The sequence below is a fragment of the Anguilla rostrata genome, chromosome 5 (genome assembly GCF_018555375.3).
Source record: "Anguilla rostrata isolate EN2019 chromosome 5, ASM1855537v3, whole genome shotgun sequence".
NCBI classification, from domain to species: Eukaryota; Metazoa; Chordata; class Actinopteri; order Anguilliformes; family Anguillidae; genus Anguilla; species Anguilla rostrata.
The window spans coordinates 18,094,018-18,120,702 of NC_057937.1; the positions used below are offsets into that span (position 1 = coordinate 18,094,018).

Below are 26,685 nucleotides of genomic sequence, written 5' to 3' on the forward strand. Positions count from 1 at the left end.
TCTCTCTCTCTCTGCTCTGCACCAGAGCTACAATCACTGACCCTCAGGCATTTCACTGAAGCTGTCTGTCTGTCTGTGTCTCCCACACATACATTTCTCTCTCTCCACACACACACACACACACACACACACACTGTCTGTCTGTCTGTCTCTCTCTCTTTCTCACTCTCCCTTCAGAGTCAGTCCTGCCTCTTTTTCATCCCCCCCACCCCCAAGGGCCCTAGAGGGAGGGGTTGTTTTTCTGTCTCAGGGAGCTGGGAGGGAGGGGGGGGGGCATCTCCGGTCTGTCCCCCCCCTGCGGGGCAGACCTGAGGGGCCCACAGAGTCCTCAGGGGCAGGGCGGTTTGGGTAGGGGGGGGGGGGCGGGGGCAGGCAGGAGGTGGGGTTTGGCGCTTTCCTTCACTAACACCCCCCCCCCCCCACACACACACACGCATACTCTCTCCAACCCCCCTCATGCTTTCCAAACTCAACACACATTTTCCAGAGAAGAAGAAGCAGGGAAAAAAAAATGTTTGAATTTAATAGCAGGAAAATCCTGCCTGTGTCCTTGTGGACATCTCCAAGGGAATAGAGGGGGAAGGAGGGTTTATTTTTTTTAATAAGAAATGACGAGCGGCCCCCAGAGCCTGAGCTAAACAGTACTGCAAACACAGGAGAGAGGGAGAGGGACGGAGAGAGGGGAGGAAGGGAGGGAGGGAGAAGGGCCAGAGAGAGGAAAGGGAGATGCAGAGATGGGTAAGAGGGAGAAAACGGAAAGAGAGACAGGAGGCAGGAGGCAGGACATGCGAACGAGGGCAAAGGGCAAGGAGGAGCAAAGCAACAAGAGTTAAATAAGAGGAGGCAGGAAAGAAGAGGAGACGAGAGAGAGAGCGAGAGAGAGGGGAAGAGAGAGAGAGAGCGCACTGGGACTGCCCTTCCTGCTGCATCTCACACACACAGCACTTTCCAGCCACCCAGGACCGCAGTCAGCGCCCACGCAGCACCACACACCCCGGGGGGCCGGGGCGGGGCTGAGGGGGTGGGGGGTGGGGTGGGGGGGGTGGAGGAGGGCACACGTCATCTCCACCCCCTGGGGGCTCTCCTGTTTCCGACTCCCTCTCCCAGCTGAAGCGAGAGAGCAGGCGAGGAGCAGGGCTGGGAGCCGCCAACACCGCCGCCTGATATACGACAACAGTCAGCATTCTATCACTCTACCACTCTACCACTCTACCACTCTACCACTCTACCACTCTATCACTCTATCACTCTATCACTCTATCACTCTACCCACCCCAGCCTACCAGCACCCATCAGCAGAGCTCATCATCCCCACACCTGCTCCTCAGGGTGGAACAGACATACAGAAAACATATCTATGGTATATATACACACACAGACATACACACATATCACAAACACACACTATATGTTTTCCTCATGGTGGGGCATATAGAAAATGCATGCAATATACATACTTATATATACTGACATATATGACACACGCACACACTTCTACATAACGTATGGTGTAGATCTAGATCTGTGATCTGATGAAGGCTGCAAAAAAATAAAAAAAATCTGTTGCCTTATTCCTTATGGCCCTTTTAACCGTGCTCACTGCCCGTCCTGGCCCAGTTTAATTGCCCTTCCCTCTCCTAATGCCCCTCCAGTCCCCAAAAGCTATCAAACAGCCTCCTGCCCCTCTGTAATACGCTCCTGTCCCGCCTGCCATCCCTCTCACCCCTGCCCTAAGGCCAAATGTCTGCCAGAACCAAACACAGACAGAAGCACGCAGACACAACAACTGGACAGCGTCCTGCAGTTTAGAGAACACCACCCCCTTCCCCCTCCCCCTTTCTACATCCTTACCTCACTCCCACTCACTTCCCTCCCCTCTTTCTCCATCTCTCTTCTCCTCCATACGCTATCCTAATCTCCCTCCCTCCCTCCCTCCCTCCCTTTATATCTCTCTCTCTTTCTCTCTCCCCACTTTCTCCCTCTGTCCATGCGGCGCGTTACTGGCCATATGGAATTGATATTACAGATTGAGTGAGCAGTCTTGGAACAGCAGCAGGAATGTGACACACACAGAATATAACATCTTTGCAGCATCAGACAGCTCTCTGGAAAGGCCCGAGCTTCCACAGCTTCCAAAACAACAAAGCGGGTACCTGTCTGTACGGACGGGGGCTCCCAGCTCCCTGTGAACTCTGACACTTCGCCTTCATCCACAGCTAGAGAGAGAGAGAGAGAGAGAGAGAGAGGGAGAGAGGAGAGAGAGAGGGAAAGAGGAGAGAGAGAGAGAGAGATAGTAAGAGAGCAAAAGGTAAAAAGGGAAAGAGAAAGAGACAGCGGAGGAAGAATGCAGAGGGGGAGGGAGAGAGGGAGAGAGAATGTGGTTAGAGATATCTTGTGTAACACCACAAACTCTATAAAACCCGCCTTTGATCTCTCGAGCATCTGTCTGTACAAACTTTTGAAGCTGATGTGTTCCGCACCTCGCTGAACCTCACAGAGACGTACAGAACACGGCCCGTTTTGAACACACAGCCGCATGTTTAAACAGTTTTGCCTCCTCCGTTTCTCAAATGGATTTAAGGAAGATTGGGGAGGTGGAGGGGTTGGTGGTAGGGGGGGGTGATGGGGGGTTCACGTGGGGACAAAACAGAAGAGACATGACAGGCATCAGGAGCTTTGGGACGGAGTGACCTCACCCCACAGTGGGGCCCCTCGCAGGCTGCCCTGCTCCGTCCCGCCTCCCTCATGCTGACTGTTCTCAAAATTTTCTCCTCTACTGCTCTGGTGCTGCAAGCCGTGTTAGGTAGTGTAATATTTAAGAACTTGACTCGTAACTCTGAGGTTGCGGGTTCGAGTCACAGTTGGGGGGCGCTGCTCTCGTACTCTTGAGGCAAAGCCATTCAAGCTGAATTGTTACAGTGTAATAAGCAGCGGTATAAATGGGGTTGAATCATAAGAAACTCAAGCTGGGCAAACTCTGGAAAACAGCTGCTGAACGCCTAAACGTGCTGCAGTTTCCTACCCGAATGAGCGCGAGCGCTTGTGCGTACATATCTACGTCTTCACCAAACCCGTCTCTTTGAACCAGATTGTTTTGAGACTTCCTTTTAGTTCTAAAGTGAGAGGAACAAAACAGAGGTAACAGAAGCGTGTGAATGAAAACAGAGTCAAGCTGGGCTTTTTTTTTTTTTTTTGTTTTTTTTTTTCCTGGGCACACCGTAGACAGGAAGTGCCGATGGTACGCAAACAGGAAACAGCAGGAGTCCGAACACAATGAAGACACCCCCACCCACCGTGACCCCTGGAGGGATCTGCCACAGCGGGCAGGAGGGAGAGGGGTGCGTGGTTTTGGTGGGGGGGAGGGGGAGGGGGTTGGTGCTGGGGCCGGCACTTCAGTGGGCGAAGTACCGCATAAAAGGACACAGCAAACTGTGGCCAGGATGCGAGGCAGAGCCTGACTTAAGGCCCAGGCCTCGGGCACCACACCAGGGTGAGAATGTGAGCGCACCGCTCCCTCCCCAGTGCGTTCCACAGCGCCACGGTTTCAGTGGATCTCAATGAGGACCCGAGCCTGTTCTGCTCTCTCCAGGTTAACAATGAATGCTATATATTCACTCACACACACACACGCAAAAACTCTCACTCATGCACGTGCATGTATGCACGCGCGCACGCACGCTTCCAGCTCTCTCCCAAACCCGAGGTCAACGTTCTGCTTAATTCATTCTTTTCACTGCGATCGCACTTCATATTTCATCCTCCGCCGCGCTGCCAAGGGAAACAGGCCCCTGTTCTCGGGTTTTAAGGCTGCGCCGCGCTCCTTTTTTTTTTTTTTACGACGCCGATCCGGGTCTGGGGCGACCGCGCGGGTCGAGGGGCCCCAGCTCGGCCGGCGGAGAAAAGGCCCCGCTTGTCGTCGAGGCTCCGGGCGGGGAGTCCAAACCCCACCCCGCTCCCCGGGGCCCCCCCCCCCTCCTGGATCAGGTCTCACCCCTTTCTCCCTCTCTCTCTCTCTTTTCCTTTCCTTCTCTCCCTCTCCCTCTGGTTTTCTCTCCCTCTCTTTCCTCCCCTCTCCTCAGTGCGTCTGCTATCGGCGTGTGGACAGGAACCCGCTTGTGCATCTCTCTCTCTTAGCATTCCCGCTCTTCGCTACAAACTGCCATTTTCACACACATTTGAATATTTATAAAAGATCGGCAATGAGGCGTTTCTCAAGGTGAGAGGCTTGGTTGGGTAGCACACTGCTGAGGTAATATTCTGACCAGGCCACCGTATAAGTGTGGGGTAGCAGCGCGTTCCACAGTGGTGGTGTATTTTTATGGCACGCTCAGACGTTGGGTAGGTGTGTTCAAAGGTTTAAGGCCGCACTGCGTTCAGAAGTGTTAGGGCAGACCCGTGTCAAATACACGTCGAAAACACTTCAGCTGTGTTATATGTGGGTAAAGTTTTGAACAGTCCTGTAGACCCCTGAGATTTTTCAACAAACACGTCACCAGTCAAACGATACAATTGTATGAATTTTGTTCAGAAAACAGGAGAAAATAACCTGTAGGGATTTCACTGGTGTCTAAACGGTTAAAAGCATTTCAAATCCCGCTCCCCCCAACTACCGACAGACTGCACACTATGAAATATGCATATTCTATAATGTTAGGGAAAAACACGCATTTTCCCTGATTTGGCTTCGTACTCCACAATTTTTAATTTGCAATCAATTCACATGTGGTTGAAGTGCTGTAATTTCTACATGCTGACACGAACATACATAACAATACCCTTTAATAAAAGCTGAGAATCTGCACTTTGACCACATGTGAACTGTTTATCTAAATTTTACATTATGATTCATATACATATATATATATGAATCATAATGTAAAATTAATTTCCTGAGCATGATTCACCACACTCCAAAATGAGCTGTAATGTTCCAAGTTCCGCAGAGCTCAATACGCACTGAAAAGCCCTTAGAGAAAGGTCCGAGCCCCGTAGCGAGGACTGAAACACGCAACCTGCTGGCAGCGGCATCGTGACGGGCGCCGCTGGCTCAGAAACGCGCCAAGCCCGAACCCCAGCAGGTGCGCTCATTCTACCGACCGCACAACCACCGCAACCGTCCAACGGGCGCCCGCGCCAGGCTGACCGAGTCCGGTTAGGAGCGCCTCGTCCACTAACTGCGCCGAGAGTATTTCAGTCAAACAAGCAGCTAAACGGTACAAACTCATTCAAACAGCCTCCTCTTTGCCTCCCACCCCTCGATTCACACCCCCCCCCTCCCCAAAAAAAAAGGTAAATCCAGCACAAAAAAAGCGAAAGGGAAAAAAAAGAACAGGTACGAGGGACTTGGCCGGGGTCATTAAGTGTCTTTAAGACGCAGCCGCGCTGCTTCCCGGCGGATGAGGACGACGGTACATTACACCTGATCAGGGCTGCGCTCCCGCTCCATTTAACGCTTCATTAGCAGAGGGATATTGAAGTGCGCTCAGGCAGAGAGATATACCTTGACCAGATTGAGGGTGGCAGCCTGAGCGTGTGTGTGTGTATGTGCGATTACTGTGCGCGTGTGTGGGAGTGAGTTTTGCGTGTGTGTGTGTGTGTATGTGTGAATGAGTGCATTTAGTGTGAGTGTGTGTGCATGTCTGTGAGTGACAATAATGAGTATGTGTGTGTGTGTGAGTGAGTTTAGTGTGTGTGTATGTGTGTGTGTGAGAGTGACTTTGGTGTGTCCGTGGGAGTGAGTTTAGTGTGCATGTGAGTGAGTGAGTTTAGTGTGTGTGTGTGTGTGTGTGTGTGAGAGTGACTTTGGTGTGTCCGTGGGAGTGAGTTTAGTGTGCATGTGAGTGAGTGAGTTTAGTGTGCGTGTGTGTTTGCATGCGTGCAGATGGGGATGTGGGGGTAGTTGGGAGGTAGTCTGATACAGTTTAGTGCCCAGGTCAAAACAAAGTGCCAAAGTGTAACTACTCTGTACACAGGCTGTAGAACCCAATCTACACTACTATAGCAGGTCTACCACCGTCCCACCCACACAACCAATATACAACCATATGACAACTGCTTCAACAACTGTGTGGCAACCACTGGGCAACCCCAAACTGCATTTATTCCTGGTTGAATGCCCCCACTTACCCATACTCAGAACTACACCCTGAAATCCATTTGCTACTTAAAGGACAACACTCAGTCTCCCTCCTCCACCTATTATAGCCCTTAATGTTATGTTACATATTGTTATGTTACACGCTTATGCAATGACAGTCAGTTGCAACACCGGTAACTTAATATCATCTAGTTTTTTTACGTTCCCATTTCTGTTCCCTGGATAAGGCCACCTGCTGAAAGATTAAAATGTAACTGTAATTGTCCCATACAGAAAACAGCTACACGAGACACAAGAAAATGGAAGCTGTTAATATGGATGGCAGGTATGCCATCCGCCAAGTCACAGCTTGGCGGGGTAGACCCCATACCTACAATATACAGGACAGAGAGTTAGGTGTTTTCAGGATTTTCTACAGAAATAACCACAATAACCAACTACCTTCTGACCTCATGTAAACACACAGAATTCAGAAACAACTTCACACGTCCACACAATAAAGCCACAAATTTCGGTAAGTTTCTCCTCCGTTTTCCTGCCGATTTCATCATCACAAATGTTCCAGTCCCACAATAAATAATTCTCCTTATTGAACATTCAGCTACACCTTTTGCCAATAACAAAATCTGATCCTAGCAGTCTGATCAAAGTAGCCAATTAGCATTTCAGCACCAGTAGCCCACCATCGTTCAAATTAAAAGCAAATGACAGCATTAAAGAACGTCTTCAGGGGTAGTGTGTGGTCCTGATAAAGGCCAACCGATTGGTAAGTTTCATAGGAGTAATTTTAAATCACAGAACAAGTGAGGACAGAAATAATTGAAATAAACCTGTAAGACACAAAGTCCGACAGACACATTGTGATTGTGATTGTCAGTGGTGGGGTTACACCTAAAGAAGTAGGAATAATGATCTTTTGTTGAACCACAGTCATAGTTGCTGTTGCTTGGTGCGGGGGTGGAGGTAATGGGGGGGTTCTTTTGTAAGGGGGAGGGGTTAGAGTGATGACACTCTGGTGACAGCCAGACCCTACAGATGTGGATCAGAGGATGGGATACAGATGTTCCCTAAAGCACGTTCGACTGACACCCCCCACTCCCCCCCCACACCCACACCCAAGAAGCCGAGCCTGGAGGGAAGGTAAAGACCTCACACCACGAACGCCCCGTTCGCCAAATAAAGCAAAGCTATGGAATGAAGGGGTGGGGGGGGGGGGGGGGGGGGTGAGGAGGGAAAAAAAGAAAAAAGCACAGCAGTCATTAGTTAGCCAGAGAGAGAGAGAGGGGAGATAAAAACATTTTAATAAAAAGCGTTTTTCATTATTTTCCTGTTGGGAATTGCTTGTTTTCATTAGCAAATTTTTATATTTATTTATTTACATTTTATTCCCCCTCCCACCCTGCCTTTAGAAATGGCTGCTAATGTGAACCCTGCTGCAGAGAGAGAGAGAGAGAGAGAGGAGAGAGAGAGAGAGAGAGAGAGAGAGAGAGAGAGAGCTGAGTCCAGCACCCCCCTGGGTGACGGAGCGCAGGGTGGGGGGGGGGGTGGGGGGGGGTGGGTCGGGGGATTCGTTCCCGAGGCATTGTGGGTAGCCGTTACACTCAGGCCTCGCCGCAGGCCTCCGCTCCATCAATCTTCAAACGTGAGAAACCGGTTAAGAATAATTACATCTTCCCCCAATGATTTGCATTCAACAATCACCATCGATAGAGAATGACATATGTGAAACACTTTTTTAAAGATAGTACTCTATTCCCCAAAGAATACACCGACTGATTAGGTGCACAACTTTGCTGAGCCTGGAAGCCCCGCCCCCTAGTAGGCGGGGTTATTTCACCACGGCCACCCAAACAGGTGATTTTTCATTCTGCAGTAGCTGCATTTAACAGAATTTTTTTTAACCTACAGAACACAGAGCTTCTGTTAACTCAATACAACGCGTGTATAATAAAAATAGATTTCATTTTCATAATGGGGGACCTGAAGTGACTATTAAACTATGAAAACACTGGAAGCAGGGCCCAGTGAAAGAGTATGTAACATACAGGGATGGCCCATATTTTAAAAATGTAACATTACCTCAAGGTTCCTCACCCCTTTTCATGTATGGAATATTCCTGTCTGACCAGCAAAGCAACCAGTACCTCCACCATTTTGATTAGTCTACTGATATTTTAAAAAAATTTCTAGATATTTATTTTAGGGAACAAATCACTAGTAAAACTAACATAAATCCGACAAGTAACTTTTAAATGCACAGCAACGCGGTGCAACACTTTGCCGTATTAGGTAAAGGGTGTGATATAGGCCCTAAAATGATTGTTTTCTTTTCCCTGGCTTGCTACCCTACTCCTTCCATATCCTTCATTGACCTCCTCCTGCCTCTCTTGTCCTTTCTATTGACCAACCCCTCCCGCCCCAACTCCTCTCTATAGTGCCTCTGCTCCACCCCGAGCTGCTCTTAGTTTGCCCATCTGAAACCTGGCACCAGAAGGCAGCAGCGCTGCTGGTTCTCACCTACCTGATAGATAATGGATTAATGAATGTCCTTGATTGGCTGGAGATCACACTCAACTCGTCTCCCATGTCTAAATCAGCCTCTGATTACAGGGTCTGAATTAAAACCAGTGGTGCTACTGGCCTTGATTTGACTCTCCCTGTGTACTGTATGTTTTTGGTGGGGAACTCTCAAAATTTACCGCCCACTCAAGAGCCAAAATGGCTTCACCTCCCCACCCCGGCATCCACAGCCGCACACAGCTAATTCAGGAAACGTGAGACTGTGAGGTGCGTTTCCATCCCTCTACATCAAGTTTACCCACCGCAGGGACACAGAGGGTTAACGGAGAGGCCGGGGCCCCGAAATAGAGAGGCGTTTAGCAGCCTAGCACGTCGGCCCCGCCCCTCCCTTTCTAAACTCTTATTTAAGAATAAAATGACACCCGCCACCCCCCCCCCCCACTCCCCAACCCCTCCAGCCCCGGGCACCCGCGCATCCTTGACACAGTTTATTTCTGTATCACTGGAAATTTCTCCAGTGTTAATTGCCTCTCTGTCGGTAAAGGGAGAGAGGCATTATTTGCATTTCTGGAGCCGCTAAGCAGCACTAAGCTGGAACATTACCATACGCCGACTTAGCGAGCGTTGCTCCTGGCGACGCAGACAGCGCGGTGGCGCGGCAAACGGGGCCCGGGCGGAGATCAAACGAGCGCCTCTACGACAAACCGACACGCGCGAGCGTGGCACGCCAAATCCCCGAACCGTCGGAGGCGGGATCGCAGCGCACACATCCCTCATCTGACTGCGACTCCTTTTCCTTTTTTTTTTTGTTTCGTTAAAAGGGAAGTTTAATTTATTAAAGCTGTTAGTGTTTCAAAGTGAGCTAATGGGGAAACGCAACGGAAGTCCTGAGATTCAGACCGCGCTCCCCTCTGCCGCACCCCACCCCGGCACCCTCCCTGACCAGGTGACTAGTGACTCTTCCTCACTCACCTACCACACACACAGGAATAAAACAGCCTCTGGTATCCTCATGCGCACATTACAGTCAAACATACATTACATATTACAACTTGTTTTCCTTTTTGAAAGTTAATTCATTTCCATTGAGTCCTGTCTATAAAAATACCTTTCATAGGTCTCTGTCTGTTAGTAGAGATGAAAGGATCCAGAGAGTAAAAAACAGCCCTGCTATCTTTGCCCACATCACCACGTGTAGACACACACACATACACACACCCATGCAGACATACATGCACACACGCATGTATGCACGCACACATGTGAGCGTGTACAACAAACAGGCCAACAGACAGATCAAGACACCACCAAAGGCGCATTACTTCATTTACAGGGAGGGGTCACACATATTTGCGCCCCTCCAGGAGCTCGGGCTACTGTGAAACGGGTTCCATCACAGATGTTGAAAGACTAGCAGCCAGCAGGCCGCGATCTCCCCCCCCCCCCCCCCCCCCCCCCCCCCCCCCCCCCCCGCCTCGCACGACCAGGGCCCCCACCAGGACAGAAAGGGAGGCCGCCTACATCAGAGGCATTCCAGCAGTCTCCAGCTTAGGTGCGCAGCAGGACAGCGAAGCGCCGTCCCGCAGCTTAGCTGCGCAGGCAGAGCGAATGAGCTGACAACTTTGGCTCAACTGTGTTGTAAGGTGGGTGGGGGGGGGGGTGGGGGAGAGAGAGAAAAGAAACACATGTAGTGAGTGAATTTAGAAAAAAGACAGAGAGAGAGGAAGAGCGAGAGGAAGCGAGAGAGAACAATGTATGGTTATATGATGAACCTAAATGTGAGGGTGAAAGAGAAAGTGAAATGAAGGGAGGTATATAGAGAGGGGAGTATGAGACAGATATAACCATTTCAATTTTTTGATTTTAATTTCCATGTTTTGATACAGTACAGGCATTTTCAAATACAATGCTGAAATAGTGGCTACTAATTAAACTATTTCAACACTAGTTGCAGCATTTATTTTAGCATATTTTTTTCAAATACAATGAATACTTTTACCAAAATGCTTTAACAATTCCAAGGCTTGAAAGTTGGCTTCCAAAATATGGTTAATTTTTCCCCAAATAGCATTCATACAGCACTAATTCCTATTCTGCTTGCCAGTCTGAACATCAATCAATCCAAGTGTTTTTGAAACTTGACTCGTGTGTCTTTGCAGAAACATATTAAATGAAAAATTTGAATTACGTTTTTTATTGAACATACAGAAGATAATTGTCCTGTAGCTTATTGTTTTAAAACTAAAACAATTTAAACCAATTAAAAAATCATTTAATAACCAAACACCGATGTGTACAGCAACAGGGTTGTACAGAAAGTGTGCACGTGTACAGACAGAAGTGTACATACTGTAGATAGATTGGCACACGGAGACAGGTATGTACAGATACAAGTGGTGTACATCCATTGATGAACAACCAGATGTATACAGATTGAGAGGTGTACATCCACTGATGAGTATATAGACAGTGACATAGACACAGGTGCATATAGATTGACATTCAGACACAGGTGTATACAGAGTGAGAGACACAGGTGTTTACTGATCAAGTGGTATACAGAGACAGGTGCGTACAGAGTGCTGTACAGTCAGATGTATACAGACAGGGTTGAGCAGCCACTGGTGAGTGACATACAGACACATGTATATCGACAGAGAAGCGTAGAGAGAGAGGTGTGTACGGAATGGGGTGTGTCGGTAGGTGTGCAGTCAGATGTATACAGATAGAGGGGTATATGGAGTTGTGTACGGGGACATGCGCGTGGCTGTTATGTATCCCTGCAATAAGAAGCGTATACAGACGCAGCAGTTGTGTGTGCAGAGGTGCAAATAGAAAGAGGTGCGTACTTAAGGGCAGAATTAGCATCGCGGGGCAGCCACACCGCGGCCTTTCGCATGGCCGGGAGAAACGGAGCACTGTACCTAATCCCACAGTCAGGGGGCGTGTCCTCCAGGCCTGCTACTGGCCTGGGGCCATACGCTCTGATTAAGTCTTCCACACTTAAGGGATAAAGCCGGGCTCTCCCTCTCTCCCACTGGAAGCCATTAGCAGCCCACCATTCGCAGCTGTGTGTGTGTGTGTGTGTGTGTGTGTGTGTGTGTGTGTGTGCGCGCACGCGTGTGTGTGTGTGTGTGTGTGTGTGCGTGTGTGTGCGTGTGTGAGCGTGTGTGTGTGTGTGTGAGCGTGCGTGTGTGTGTTTGGGGCTCTCATGCGTATGTACTGCGTCTGTGTACAGGCAGTAAATATAAAATAAATCTGAATTTATATATATATACACACACAAATGAAAACATACAGCAAATATGCATGTACATATGTAGTGTAGAAGCAATTGTGTATGAGCATGCATTGTGTGCGTGTGTGTGCGCGCGTGTGTGTGCATGTGTGTGTGCATGCATGCGTGTATGTGTGTTAATGTGTGTGTGCGTGCGCGTGTGTGTGTGTGTGTGTGTGCATGCGTGCGTGTATGTGTGTTAATGTGTGTGTGTGTGCATGTATGTATGTATATGTGTGAGCGTGCGCGTGTGTGTGTGTGCACAAGCGTGTATGTGTGTGTGCATGCGCGCGTGTATGTGTGTTAATGTGTGTGTGTGTGTTGTGTGTGTGTGTGTGCGCAAGCGTGTAAGAATGAGCCTGGGATTGCGCCCTCGGACTCCTTATCAGCAGCCATTGTGGCCCAGAGCCACCTGCCGACGGCCGACCGCCATGCCGATCCCAGGCCACTTCATTAGCAAGGGCACACCCTGGGCGGCCCGGCGCCGGGCCCCGGCACACAGGCCGGCGCAGCGCCGCGCCGCATCACAACGAGCCGCTACAGAGCGGGGCGGCGGGGAGCGGCGGGAGCGGCGCGTATTCCGGCTCGGCGGGGCCGCGCGCAGCGAGCGGCGAGCGCATTAACACTACACACGCCGCACGCGGACACGCCAGATTAATCACGCCAACGCCATTGTGTCTGACGGACCCGCGTTTCATCTCCTCACGACGCCTGAAGAGAGGATCCATCTTCATAAATCTGTAAAACTGACAGAGGTATAAAAGACAGCGCACTGGACCCCCCCCAACACGCCCCAACACCCCCCAACACCCCAATCCCTCCATTTCCTGCGCTTTAAAGAAACATGAAAGGCCCGTGTTAACTGAGCGGGAAAGAAAAGGAGGCACAGAACAGAAATCATTACAAACGCACGGAGCGATTCCCCGCCCCCTCGCCCCCCCCCGCCAGCTCCCCCCGTTTCTTCCGCTCGTCAATTAGACAAACACGACCTGCGCTCGTCTTTCTGCGTGTCTCCGGGTGAGGTTTGTGTGGGAACTAAAAGGCCTTTGAGTGAGGGCTGTCAATCAACGCGGCAAAAGGGAAGACGAGCGACGGCAGGAAAGAGCGCAAGCTCCGGTCTGCTTTTCGAGCTCGTGGATGTGTACAAGTTCCGCGCGCGCTTTCGCTAAGGAGAACGCGTCAAAGCCCGACAAGCCCCAGACTCTTCCTTTAAAACCCCCCTTTCGCTCTCCTCCGCCGTTTCAATCTCTTTTCTCCTTTCTTCATCTCTGCCGCCCGCCCTGTCCTGTCTTGCTGCATCTAAATAAAAAAAAAGCTATTTCCTGTGTTTCTGCTTGTTTATTGGGGTAAAATGACAAGAAGAGTCGGTAAGGGGGCTCAGCGATAGCGGAGACTGGGTCCAACAGCACAGAGCAGGTCTGAGCGTGGTCACATGCCCGCGAGGCAGACAGATCAGCCGTCAGGAGCCCATTGGCTGCCAGTAGTCATCAGTACACAGGGACGAGATCTCTCCTAATTGATCAGGAGATATTGACTTTCGTACCCTATAGGTTTCAGAGGCCAGTGGCGTTTTTCGCTTCACAGCTTAACATTCTCTTTGGCTATGAAATGTCACAGTGCAAAAAGCTCTTGATGTGTGATCACACACATCAAGATGTGTCTGCCACCCGGTTGTGACATTTCGAGTCAGAAAAATCAGTACTTCCTGATTAATCTTAAAAAAAAAAAAAAATCAGTCTGGGTTAGCTCTTCTGTAGCACGGTCAGTAGTGTGGAAAACATCGGCGAGAGTACATTGGAGAAGAGGACCTGATACACAGTGGTGACTCGAGTCATAATTGAAGATTCCAAACGAGGGAAAAAAAGACAACTTGCGCCCTATAAGAGGATCATAAGAATACGTAATGACAAGAAAAGGCCATTCCGCTCGTCTAGGCTCCTCACTTACGGACCATAGAGAGGGGTTGGCTGCAAAGACGTACATTTGGGCCAATTATGTGCCAACGTAGCATCCAATATGCCTGGGCACACATTCCATAAAGACCTCATTATATATGGGGCCTTGTTCTTGTGTAATGTTTAATTGTAGGTGTTGCCTTAAAGAGGTAAAGGAGGGAAAACAGACAGGAGAGGAACAGTGGGCTCTGCTTTAATGTCTATGATGTAACAACGAACAGGCTGGGCAGCGAACCCGTGACCTTACAGTCTGATCTGAAGAGGTATGGTACAGCCCCCTCCTCGCCCTCCTTCTCAAATACTGAACCTACATTCCGGTCTCCCTCTACACTCAGAGAGAGACAGAGAGAAAGAAAGGGACACAGAGCGAGAGAGAGGGAGGGAGAGAGGGAGAGAGAAAGAGGATGCATAATAAAGACTTCCTCTTTTTTCCAGGTAATTAAGGATGATAAAAGCCTGACTTGTTCGGCAAGGCTTAATGGCTTTTAGCCGCCATCTAGATGACAGGTACACGGCCGTGGCTGTCCCCAGATTCAGGTCCCTGTTCTGCAGGGCGGGTGGCGTGTTGCCAGGGCCCATGGGAAGTCACAGCTCGCCCGTGCTGGCTTCTCTGTGCCCTGTGGAGTGGCCCTGCTCACCGGCTCTGATGCGCACACTTACAGGGGGTTGGGAGGAGGGCAGGGAGGGAATGAGACTTAGCAAGGGTGAGACTTAGAGACTGTACAGAGCTAGCACAAGCCAACACAGAGGTAGAAAGAGAGTGGTAGCACAGAACTGGCACAGAGCTAGTACAGAGATAGCAAGCTAGCAGAGAATCAACACGGAGGTCGTACTGAGCTAGCACAGAACCAGGAAAGAGCTAGCACAGAGGTGGGACAACTGGCACAGAGACAGCACAGTCAAAGCACAGACCTCGTCACCACAGACAATGCACACAGTCCAGCACCAACACAAACACAGCACAGAATTGACACAAACACGGTGCTGTAACAGACACTGCACAGATCCAGCGAAACACAGCACAGAGCCAGCCAGTACAGACACAACACTCAGCGAACACAGCCACTGCAGCAGCGTGCCGATTGGCCAGCTGATCCGCATACACTCCCAGATAGACGGATGTCTGGGATGCAGGAAAAAGCCTGCGCATTGGGGGTGCCATTTCCATGGGGGAAGATAATCTATGAGGGACAGGAAATGGCCTGAGTGAAGGGGGGGACGGGGGGGGAGTAGGGCGGGCAGTAGGCCAGAGTGCCAGCCAGTATTTGGCAAGCTCTCTCCCTTTCTCTCTCTCTCTCTCCCTTCATTCTGTCATTCTCTTTGCTCTATCGCACTACTAGCGAAAGCAGTGCTGTATTGTCCTGCCCCCCCCCTCCCCCCCCAGCTACAGCAGAGCGGACTAAACGGCAGGGCAGAGAATTCCCCGCTCCATCCGCAGCGCTGCGCAGGCTGACTGATAGAGAGCTGCACAATCCCTTATCTCAGAAATGGGTCACTGTGTCCAATCAGGCTGTGGAGCGAAGCCCAAGAGGGCGTTTCTGGCATTTCCTGCTGGACAGGACGCAGGCCTGAAGGCCCGCCTCCCCCTACTTCCCCCCCTCCCCACCAGAGGATCACGGGGCCAGCCCATTGGCTGGCCTCCCCGTGTCCCTGAAGAAGGCACGGTGCCACGATTGGCCAAGACAGATGCCAATCTGTGCTTTGCCATCCCCCCCCCCCCCCCCCAACCCCCACCATTTCCACCCCCCTCAGGCTCCTGTTCCAATGGCCTGTCCTCAAAACCACAGTCAGGGGAAGAAAGAAGCTGATTAACCAAATACGTTTATCAGCACTGAAACCATGCCACTGCGCTGAAACGCACTTTAAAAAAATTAATAAAACAAAATAAAAGGCGGAAAACCACTACTGGCTTGGAAAGCATTTAATAGGGGAGACATTTTTAAAAGCGGAGACGGCACAGCCTACAAGACAAGCAAACAAAGACCTCATCCTACAACACCACCAGCCCCCCTTCCCTCTCTTCAAGAGGGTCTAGATTCTCCCTCCCTGGGGTGGGCCTGGGGGCACTGGACTCACGCAGTACAGTGTAAGGCAGGAGCCTGATGCAACCGGTAGGCTGCAGGTTTGAAACCGAGGCACAGCATTTGCCAGGTTTAACTCCTGCATTATAAATATGTGGCATGGGGATGAAAGAGTTTGCCAGGATTTCCTGTGTTTCACCGCTCACAACGCTCATCGGAGACTATTAATAAGCCACAGCAAAGAGACAGCTTATTCACCCAGCCAATAAGAGCCATTTAACGATTTGCGTGTGGATCGCAAGGTTTCAAGTACAGACTGTACACTCCTCCTCCCCCCACCCCACCCCCAAAAAAACAAAATAATTAATAAATAAAAACATTCCATATAAGACAAAAACACATTGGCCGGTGCAACACAGAAATCCAGAGAGCCACAGAGCTCTCTGTTCTGCACAGCATTTACAAATGTGACCCTAGACAATGTGTGAGGTTTTGAGGGAATGAGGCTGAGGAACAGAGAGGGAGCGAAGGGGATGGGCAACGTTTAGGAGTGTGTGTGTGTGTGCGCGCGTGTGTGTGCGTGCGCACAGTGTTATGAATGCATCTTTTTGGCTGCGGTCACTGGTGCTCTGGAGGGACCCGTGCACCTGTTGAGAAAGTGCGTCTTTCTCTGGTCCGCAGAGTCCCGCTGCACCTCGGCCAACATTCAGGAGCACACCCTGGGCCTACAAACACAGCAGGGGTCTGTTTACTGCAGCACAGAGCCCACCAGGTTTCACTGCCCCCCCTTCAATTCTTATTAATAACTTATAAAGGTTTCAACCAGAGGTCGGTGATGTGTGGTGCCAATGAAAAAGGTTTTGTGGGTGGTGTACCATCCCTAATTTCTACCCACACCCTTTTACTTGCCAGTTTGGCACCAGAAACCGTGCCCTTCAAGTTACACTTGTACCACCCGCACGTGTGCTAGGAGCACTGCAGCTGAACCTTGGTGAAATGAAAGCCCTTGTCAGCTAATGATCGTGATTGGCTAATGGTATTATCAGCTAATGGTCAGTGTCGGATAAGCCCACGCCCAGCAAATAGCCGCTGTTGGCTAAGGTCTGAGCTGGCTAATGATCATACTATGCTAATGGTCATAGCAGGCTAATAATCTTACTATGCTAATGGCGCTAGCTGGCTAATGATAACTGAGGCTCTGTCCGGTGATGCTTAGACTGTGCAGCCTGAACAAGTGCCAAGGCCTTTTGAGACTGTACAGCACCTGAAGGTTCATGATTTACTATCAGAAGAGTTCCAATAAATACAGTATTTTTGACTGCACTTGAAGGTTTTGTTTGGGCTCTACCAGTTTTCTTTCAGCTTTTCAGGATTTTTCTAAACCTTGTTTTAGCATTGTGTTCCATTCTTTTTCACCACTGTTAGACTTTTTTACCCCCTCTCCCTCTTTCGCTCTCTCGCTCTCTCTCTCCAAGAATAAACGTGTCGGCCAGATGCGTCACATCCGCGAGGTGAGCGAAGGCCACGGAGGGAAGCGCAGCAGCCAGAGCGCCGCATTCCAACGCAGGGCCGCAGCGCCCGGGAGGACCAATCAGGGCCGGGCGAGCCGGGGTGTGCTTGGCAGGTGTAACAGAACACAACCCCCGCAACGAACTGCGCCAGAGAAAGACACACACTCACACTCACACTCACACTCACACTCACACGCACACGCACACGCACACGCACACGCACACGCACGCATATATACACACTCATATACGCTCTCTCACATACACACACACACACTCATGCATATATACACACTCATATACGCTCTCTCTCTCACACACACACACACTCATGCATATATACACACTCATATACGCTCTCTCTCTCACACACACACACACTCACACTCACACTCATGCATATATACACACTCATATACGCTCTCTCTCTCTCACATACACACACACACTCATGCATATATACACACTCATATACGCTCTCTCTCACATACACACACTCATGCATATATACACACTCATATACACGCTCTCTCTCACATACACACACACACACTCATGCATATATACACACTCATATACGCTCTCTCTCACACACACACACACACTCATGCATATATACACACTCATATACGCTCTCTCTCTCTCACACACACACACACACTCATGCATATATACACACTCATATACGCTCTCTCTCTCTCTCTCTCACACACACACACACACACTCATGCATATATACACACTCATATACGCGCTCTCTCACACACACACACACACACAGGAATATACACACTCACATACGCTCTCTCTCTCACACACACACACACACGCAGGGATATACACACTCACATACGCTCGCTCACTCACACACAACTTTTTTTATTTACTGTAGCTTCACCTTTATAAAATGCATTATAAGGGCCCAAATATATTTGATTGTGCAGCAGTACGATATGTATGTAAATAAAATAAAAGTTTCCAGAACATAATTTTGTAACCGACTACATTAGCACAGGTAGTTACAATGGGTGTGAGGTAGTGCAACGTTAGATGTTTAGAGCAAAGGCGTGTGTGTTTACACCTGCAGCTAGGATGCAGCCTCCATTTTACAATACAATACAATACAATATACTTTATTGTCCCCGTGGGGAAATTTGTCTTGGATTTTACACACGCATACACTCACATGTACTGACTGACAGACACACATTCATGCATGCACACACGTGCGCACACAGACGCAGGTGCGCACACGTACACTCACACGTAGACTGACACTCACAAAATACACACACACAAACACATCCACAAACCGTCAACACACTCAATCATACAAGTGCCACAAATGTATCCACTTTCACCCCATTTAGAATTCTCCTTTTCTCCCCTGTGGAGGGAGACAGACCGAATCTTCATTCATAGAGCGCTCAACTCCAACTGTCACAGACAAGCACGTCCTGCACACGCAGACTAAAACACAGACTCGCATGCTCGCTGTCTGTTGCACATGCCCTCTCTCTCACGCGCGCGCACACACACACACACACACACACACACGCACACACCCGCGCACACACCCACACACACCCACACCCACACACACACACCCACACACACATGCGCGCCAGTGAAGTGCAATGTTTCTCACTCTTATTGCCAGCAGGCGTTTCCTGAAGAGAGCTCTAGGTGCCGTGTCTCTTCTGTCACCTTCCGTCTCAATCTGTGTCACCTCAGTCTTTCACGCGAGCGCGCTCGCGCTCGGCGCCCGCAGCGCCGCGGCCCGCAGCAAGCGCGTCGTTTAGCGCCGGGCGCCGCTTCGCCGACTTTAAAAGTTTGTGTCTATATATTAACACGCGCCCGGGCGCAAACAGAGCCGCTCCCCCCCTTCTGTTCGGGAGAGGGAGGCGTCGCAGTCAAAGATTAAAGCGCGTTCAGAACTCGGCATTGTTTTTCATCCCCCCCCCCCCCCCCTCGAACCCCAACACTGCCTGTCAGAAGCCAGAGGAAAAACAGATCCAATACGCCTGCAGCGGGCACATAGAACATAAAGACAGAGAGAGAAAACAAGACGGCGACAGAAAGACAGAGAGAGAGAGAGAGAGAGACAGATTATGAAAGAGAGCGAAAAGCAACAGGAAAGAGATGAAGTGGTAGGAACTGCTTCCCGTCGACAGCGCGTGCGATCCTAGCGTCATGCTCCGGGGAGCTCCGTGCTAATGACAACCCCCCCCCCAGCACGACATTATGATGCGATCAAACGGGGACAGGACCGGAGATGGGAGTTCTGGTTCGCACTTTGCGGACTTCCTCTCCCTTCCCACATAGTCCTGACTGGAAACCCCTCAAAAACTTTCAGCAAACTAAAATTATACATATGTAATTACATAATAAATGTAATTATTGCTTATTTCATCCTATTTTTTCCCGTTTTGATTATTTTATCCATGTAATTGATCCTATTTTTAATGTACTGTATTTTTTTTATTCCACTATGAAGCACTTTCAGTTGCTTGATTCTCTGCTTGAAAGATGCCCTACAAATAGTCTTTTATTATTGTTATTGTCATTATTATATACAAACAACTTTAATTATACCATCCTGATGAAGATTATGATTGACATTTTGATTGTTATTATGAGCAATTTCTCACCATCATTAGATTTTATTCTTAATAACAACTGCAATAACAGAATAAAAAAAGAATTAGTTCAAATAATCAAAACCACTGTGTTCTGCGCAACCAGGGTTCTGACAGGGGTGAGTCCTCTGTGCCTCTGTCTCCCTCTCTCTTTTTGTCTCTCGACTCTCTCAGGGGACTCTCCCAAAGGAAGTGCACCCCAAGCTACACCAGCAAAACCCACTATTAGCAGGCGGACCGACAGACGCTGGGAGCATCAGAGGTTTGCGGCAGCATCACGGCAAACAGGAGAACCCCGGGCAGCGCTGTCTCCGGGAGAGGAGGAGGAGGAGGAGGAGGAGGAGGCGGCTGGGATCACATTAATGGCCTTATCCTGTCGTACAGATTGGGGACTGCTTTTAGACTTCAGACTCCAATTTCACGCTCGGGCATTATTTAGCGTGATGCAGACTCGATTAGGCATTACAGCAGGCCCTGATCCCAGAGCTGAGGTTCTCTCCTCCTCCTCCTCCCCCCCCCCCCCCCCCCCCCGCTGAAGGACAGATTAACTCCAAAATCACTACACTTCTGAGACCGCTTCTGTGCGCGCACACAGGCTTACTTGTGTCTTTGTGTGCTGCAGTATATGCGTTTCTCTGCGTGTGTGCGTTTCTATGCGTTCTTGTGTGTATAAATTGGTGTTCATGCGTACGTGTGTTTCTCCCACACACAAACACAGATCATTTCACATAACCACGGTTGTCAAACAAGATCGGGAGACTATCACTACATTTCTGACACCCAGCCCAAGGCGCACATTAAACTAGACTACAAATCTTAGGCCCCGATAGCTGGGGACATTCTTTTCTTTTTTTTTTCTTCTTTTTTTTTTTTAATCACGCAAAGTATAGTTTTCTCATAACGTCATCAAGAGCCAGTCCCAGCGCTATGTCTCCACTCTTCAGCTCTGACAAGAACCACCTCAGAGCACTGAGGATGAGACGAGAATCCCTTCGCTGCAGTCCATTTTCCTTACTTTCGAGCCAGTAGAGGCGGTGTTTTATGTCAGTGTGTGGAAAAACATGACCGGTGCATCACCACCAAAGATTAGATCCAACCGCTAAGAGGAAGATGTTCAGACAGACAGGCGCAGAGACACGCACACACACACGTAGACACGCGCATACACCCATGAGCACGCACGCACGCACACGTGCACTCACGCACACACACACGTACACACGCGCATACACCCATGAGCACGCACGCACATGTGCACTCACGCACACACACACGTACACACGCACATACACCCATGAGCACGCACACACGCACACGTGCACTCACGCACACATACACCCATGAGCACGCACGCACACGTGCACTCACGCACACACACACGTACACACGCACATACACCCATGAGCACGCACGCACGCACACGTGCACTCACGCACACATACACCCATGAGCATGCACGCACGCACACGTGCACTCACGCACACACCCACTTGCGCGTACTTGCACACAGCCATGCACACACAAACACACACGCACACACAGACACAAACAGCGGCAGAGTGTTACCTGGGCCCACCCCATCCCGCCCAGTTTCGGAGCCAGCTGGTGGGGCAGCCGGGCTCCTCTGATCGGCCTGGCAGTTCCACCCGGGCCAGACCCGGGCCGTCCCTGTACTCCTCATCAGCGCGCCGATGCCTCTACATTTGTGAGGAGCGATCCGTCAACAATGACGGACAGCTGCCCCCTCCCCCCCCCCGCCCCCCCCACGGAATGCGCCCCTGAAAATCTCCCCCCCCCCCACCCCCCACTATATCCTATTCTCTTTCTGCAGCGTCCCCGCGCCCTCTCTCTGCCTTTCCGCAAGCCATCCGGCCTTTTGATGGGTGGACATGAAGCATTTATTAGGAGCACGGAGGAAACAGGAGGAAAGCAAAAAAAAAAAAGAAAAAGAAAAAAAAAAAGAATTCATCTTACGTCAGGTTCCTGCTCGTCTCCGGCCCTACCCTCTCCTGCACCTTTTGCCACGGACACTGCAAACCACTCTAGCAAAACTCGCGTGTGAGACAGCCCCCGCCCCACCCCCGATATCGATCCCGCAATCTGTCCGTCGCCCTCGTAACACAAGGTAAAACTGAGGTGAAAGTGTGTTCATCCGAGCGCGTGCACCTTTGCCTGTTTGCCAGGTTTTGCGCTGTCTAGTTGAAAGGGACATGGAGACACAAAGGGACTGGTTTACAGGATGCATGTTGTGATCGGGTTTAGTTTTGATGAGGCCAAAAAGAGCATATTTACAGTGTTAAGGGGTTAAGAAGCACAATGGGGGGGGGGTTGTGTATTTTATTGTGTGTGTGAGTTGGTCCATGAGACATTGAATGGTTTTTACCCCAGTTGGAGAGAAACTGCTAGGCGAACAGAAATTGGGATGGGCGATCGTGTTGCGGAGAGAAACTCACGTGATGATGACCATTTTTGTAAATCAAAGTAAAAAAAAAAAAAAATCCCTGCCCCTACAACCTATCTACACACAAACGCACTCTTGCTGACACATACATACACACACTCACATTAACATTCATATAGTCCAGCACTCTGCCCATTCGTCATCATCGAGCATCTTTGTTTTACAGATCAATATATTCGTTCCATGTGAAGCAAATTCAGCAAATGATAAGCATATGAATTTTCTCCTATGGCATATTACAACACAGACGTAAATGCTTGCAATTATCCTGACTGGATATGTCCTGAACCAGCAACCCATTAAAATAACACTGAATTTTTCAACAGTCATGAAAGATGTCAGAACAGAAAAATCGAAACTTTGTCTCCATAGAAGCACTCACATTTTAAAACTCCTTGCTCCTGTTTCAGAATACTGTGCGCAATGAACACTTGGAGTATACCCTTGTATATAACACGCAAGCGTGCGCGTGTGTGCGTTCGCAAGTGTGTACATACAAGACTGCATTTTCTGCCAGTACAACTTTCTCAATCTCTGCAGTCAGTGCTTTCGAAGCCATAGCAACGTGAGGATACTTTCTCTCTCTAACTCACCGCGTTTCAGTAACCGGAATGCCTGCGCAGATAGCCTGCTGGCAATATACGCGTGTTAAGGAAACAAACTATTGTGACCAGACTTTAAATGAAACCATCTCGCAGTTGCACACACGCTTTGTAAATGTCATTGTTGCAAATGTTTTTTTCAGTCCTGAACCAGACAGAGACTTTAATTGTTTCTTCAACAACCATGCCGTTTGCGCGTTTTATTATTCCGCGCTCCACGGGGAGTATTCGCCTTTTGACGGTGAAATTGAATCAACTGAAAATCACCAGACTACAACTTCAAGGAGTAGCCATTCCGAGTTTTCGGGCGAGCTTAAAGGAGAGCGGCATAATCGCGACCAATTCGTCAGAGCAAAATACCTCGATGCGCGGTTCCAACTCGACATCGAGCGCCGGAGTAAAGAGAGACAGCTTCACGCCCCAAATCAATTTGAAAGGTACTGTGACAGCGCACAAAAAGCTACACTGTGAGCCGTATCACAGCAATATGGTAACACAGAGAACGGCTTCTTCGACGCTAATCTCAAATGGGGTAAAACCACCCGTGGCCATTGCAAGTCAGCAGCTGCATTACAATGGCTTTCAATAGGGGATAACACAACCACGCTTCCGTCCGCGCCACAAAGCAACACAATCTGCTTGAATGAATTCATAACATATAACGTTAGCTGCATAATAACTCAGGTTGCAGAGTCACTGGTCACAGAAGCTGATACGGTTCTGACAGACTTGTCCTTCGAATTTGAATAAATAAGTTCAATTGTGAATGTATCATGCTATTCATAAACTTTGTCTGAACACGAACTTAGTTTAAAATAAATATACATTCATGATATTTTTTTAACGAAAGTAATGCATTCTGACTTTTTTAAAAAATTGAATGACACCAATGCGATTGGTTTATGTGCCGTCAGTAGCCAAACTGATCTCTGATCCCAAGAAGCCAGTCGTCATCCCTACTGATCGCGCAAATGCTGAGCCAGGCTCAGGTCCGGCGAGCATGTCATTCCGTGGCATAACTGCAACAATACCGTTTTCAGCTGAGAAATCGTAAGCTTCCCACAGACGCGGATTCTCAACAGCCCAGGTTCTCGAACAACAGTTCTCTTGACGGCCCGGGATACAATAGACCGCAAACATAAGTAAATACATTTGTAACTTTACTTTTCTATTTAAGAAAATCAATCGTCAACCTTTCACAGCTTCCCCGCCATGCTTAAACGTAGCCGACCTACCAATCATCACTGAAATGGATTAACATGGAAAAAACTGAAGCCTTTCATTAAAAAAAAACAAAAACAACACGAGTTGTATTTTGAGTAACAAGATGCAAGAGGCTAAAAATATTTAAATGACAACCCTTTTAAGCTTTTAATTCATTCAGACAATTAGCATCTCCTTGCCGATCAGTGGAAGACTAATTGTGTTAATTACAGTAGCAGACCTTTCACTTGACTGCATATTTCGCTGCTGGGTTTTATACATATACACGCTGTTAACTAAACACATAGCCTATTTCACAGATAAACCATAAAAAATAAATGCCTTTGCCTAGTTGTTTCAGCGTAATGAATTACACACCAATTACACATTTAAAAAAGTCCCCACCCCCCCAAAAAAAAAAAAAATGTCATAATGAAATAATAAAAATAAACACCAGTATTTATTTGTTTGCATAAAATAAGAGGTGGAGTCTTCTCTAATCCACTGTTGTCATGCTTTAATTTTGCAAGAATGCATGATGACGTCTAGGACCACAAATAGTTAGTTTAAATTTAAATTGTATACCCATTTTCTTTCCCAGTATGCAGTTTTGCACTGGAATATTATTACATGCTCAAAGCTGGTGTCTGACGCATATCATGTAAAGACCACAACAGACATCAACAGTAGGGACAGATTGTTTGTTCAAGCAAGGAAACGAGACTCAATTCCAAAATCCAGATCACCCCCGATCGACTGCTTTTACCTCCGAGAGAGAAAAATATATCACTTCAAAAAAAAAGGTTTACCCTATCGATACTAAAAATGTTAGCAATTTATACCGGGGTCTGACAAGACATGCGATGGAGCTATTCAAGGCCTAGCGGGTCCTGGGTCTCCAGTCAGGCTGCGCCGTATTCAATACCTCACAAGGACGACCCCCATGGGTTCGAGCTAGACAAAAAAAACCATCCCCCATTGCTTAGCGGTTTTACGGCTACGTCTTCACCGAAAAAAAAGAAACAAGCTCCCACCTCCGCACATCAATTCCAAAAACCGCGAAACGCATCGCAATCTCTCATTCGCCCCCGCCGCCACGCCGGAGTCAGACGTGCGTCGGGGTATTCGAGCCGCCGTCGCGTGCCGGGCCCGCCATCGATTGGAGCCGCGCGCGGACGGGCGACGACCGACGGGGCGGGCGGGGACTCGGCATTTCGGACGGCCGGGGCGTCGGCGCGGCGCCGATTTGGTGCGACTCGGTCGTTTGCGAGCGCGTTCGCGCCGCGTTCTCTCTCTCTCTCCCGCCGCACAAATATTAGCCCGCCTACGCCGTTCCCCTTTCTCTCGTACCCGCGTCGAACGCTCGGACGTTCGCGCAATCGTCAGATCTGGTTATGCCTTCGAAATGGGAACGCGGATCGTGAACGGCGACGTGAATCGTCTGCTGCGGAGAATATCTTCATTAAAGGAAGGCCGCGATGCGAACGCCTCCGGTGGCCGTAGGATTGTTTATGCTTAATGCTGGCCAGTGCAGCCTGCAGGCACCCAGAGCATGTTTCCCTCCCTCCCGTTTCGCCTTTGTTACCAAGTTACTGGGCGCAGTGAAATCAATAGGTCAAGTACTACCACTGCAGTAATACAGCACTGCGAGTGCACATGGGCGTGAGACAGCGCGTGCGTCAGACGGAGAGAGAGATGGACGTAGTAAGATTGTGTTTTTGTGTGTTTGAAAGGGGAACTTTGTAAATGTGTGTTTGTTTGTGTGTATTGGAGAGATTTTGTACATGTGTGTGTGTATGTGTGTGTGTTTAATTGAGAGAAAGAGCTAAAGGGAGGGACACATGGTGTGTGTGTGTGTGTGTGTGTGTGCAAAGCTTCTCTCGCCATAGTTCTGCCACTGACCAATGGGAGGGCCCGTGTCTTGCAGAAGGGTCAGGCCAGGCTCCAGAGGTCAGGCCGAAGGTCGGGCCCGGGCCCAACGTTAGTGTTACGGGCCCCTACACCCTCCCTGGGTATGGGGAGTTTCAGCCCCAAAGCCTTCCAGTGGGGCAGCTGCCCCATAAATATATGCATCAGTCCAGGGCAGTCAGTTAATTGCCCCTCTCCTTATGTTTAATGTACGGTTCTCAGAGACCTAGCGGGTCAGCGGCCCGACACCCAGAGACAGACGCACAGCCCAGCCACCCTGCTGGAGTGCAGCCGGGCCTCCTCTGCCCGGGGGGGGGGGGTCCTGCTGACTGTCTGTCTGCCTGGAAATATAGGCACTGTCCACTGGTCATCCCAAAGTTCTCCCTCTCTGTTCTCCACTGGCCATCCCCCTGTTCTCTCTCTGCTATTCACCGGCCATCCCCCAATGTTATGCCTGTCCCTCTCTGTCCCCATCTCTTACTGTAAATCTA

The 26,685-nt window shown here is 49.4% G+C and overlaps 1 protein-coding gene across 3 annotated transcripts in view; it reads right to left on the reverse strand.

Moving 5' to 3' along the window:
* znf423 (zinc finger protein 423) overlaps positions 1 to 26,685 on the reverse strand; it is a 165,086-nt gene that overhangs the window by 128,863 nt on the left and 9,538 nt on the right. For 2 of the 3 annotated variants that reach the window (XM_064335481.1, XM_064335483.1), the window contains exon 2: positions 2,154 to 2,216. The exons of the other annotated variant lie outside the window; for it this stretch is intronic. In XM_064335481.1, coding sequence (XP_064191551.1) covers positions 2,154 to 2,216 — 63 coding nt within the window. The remainder of the gene's footprint in view (positions 1 to 2,153; positions 2,217 to 26,685) is intronic. 3 annotated transcript variants of the gene reach the window in all.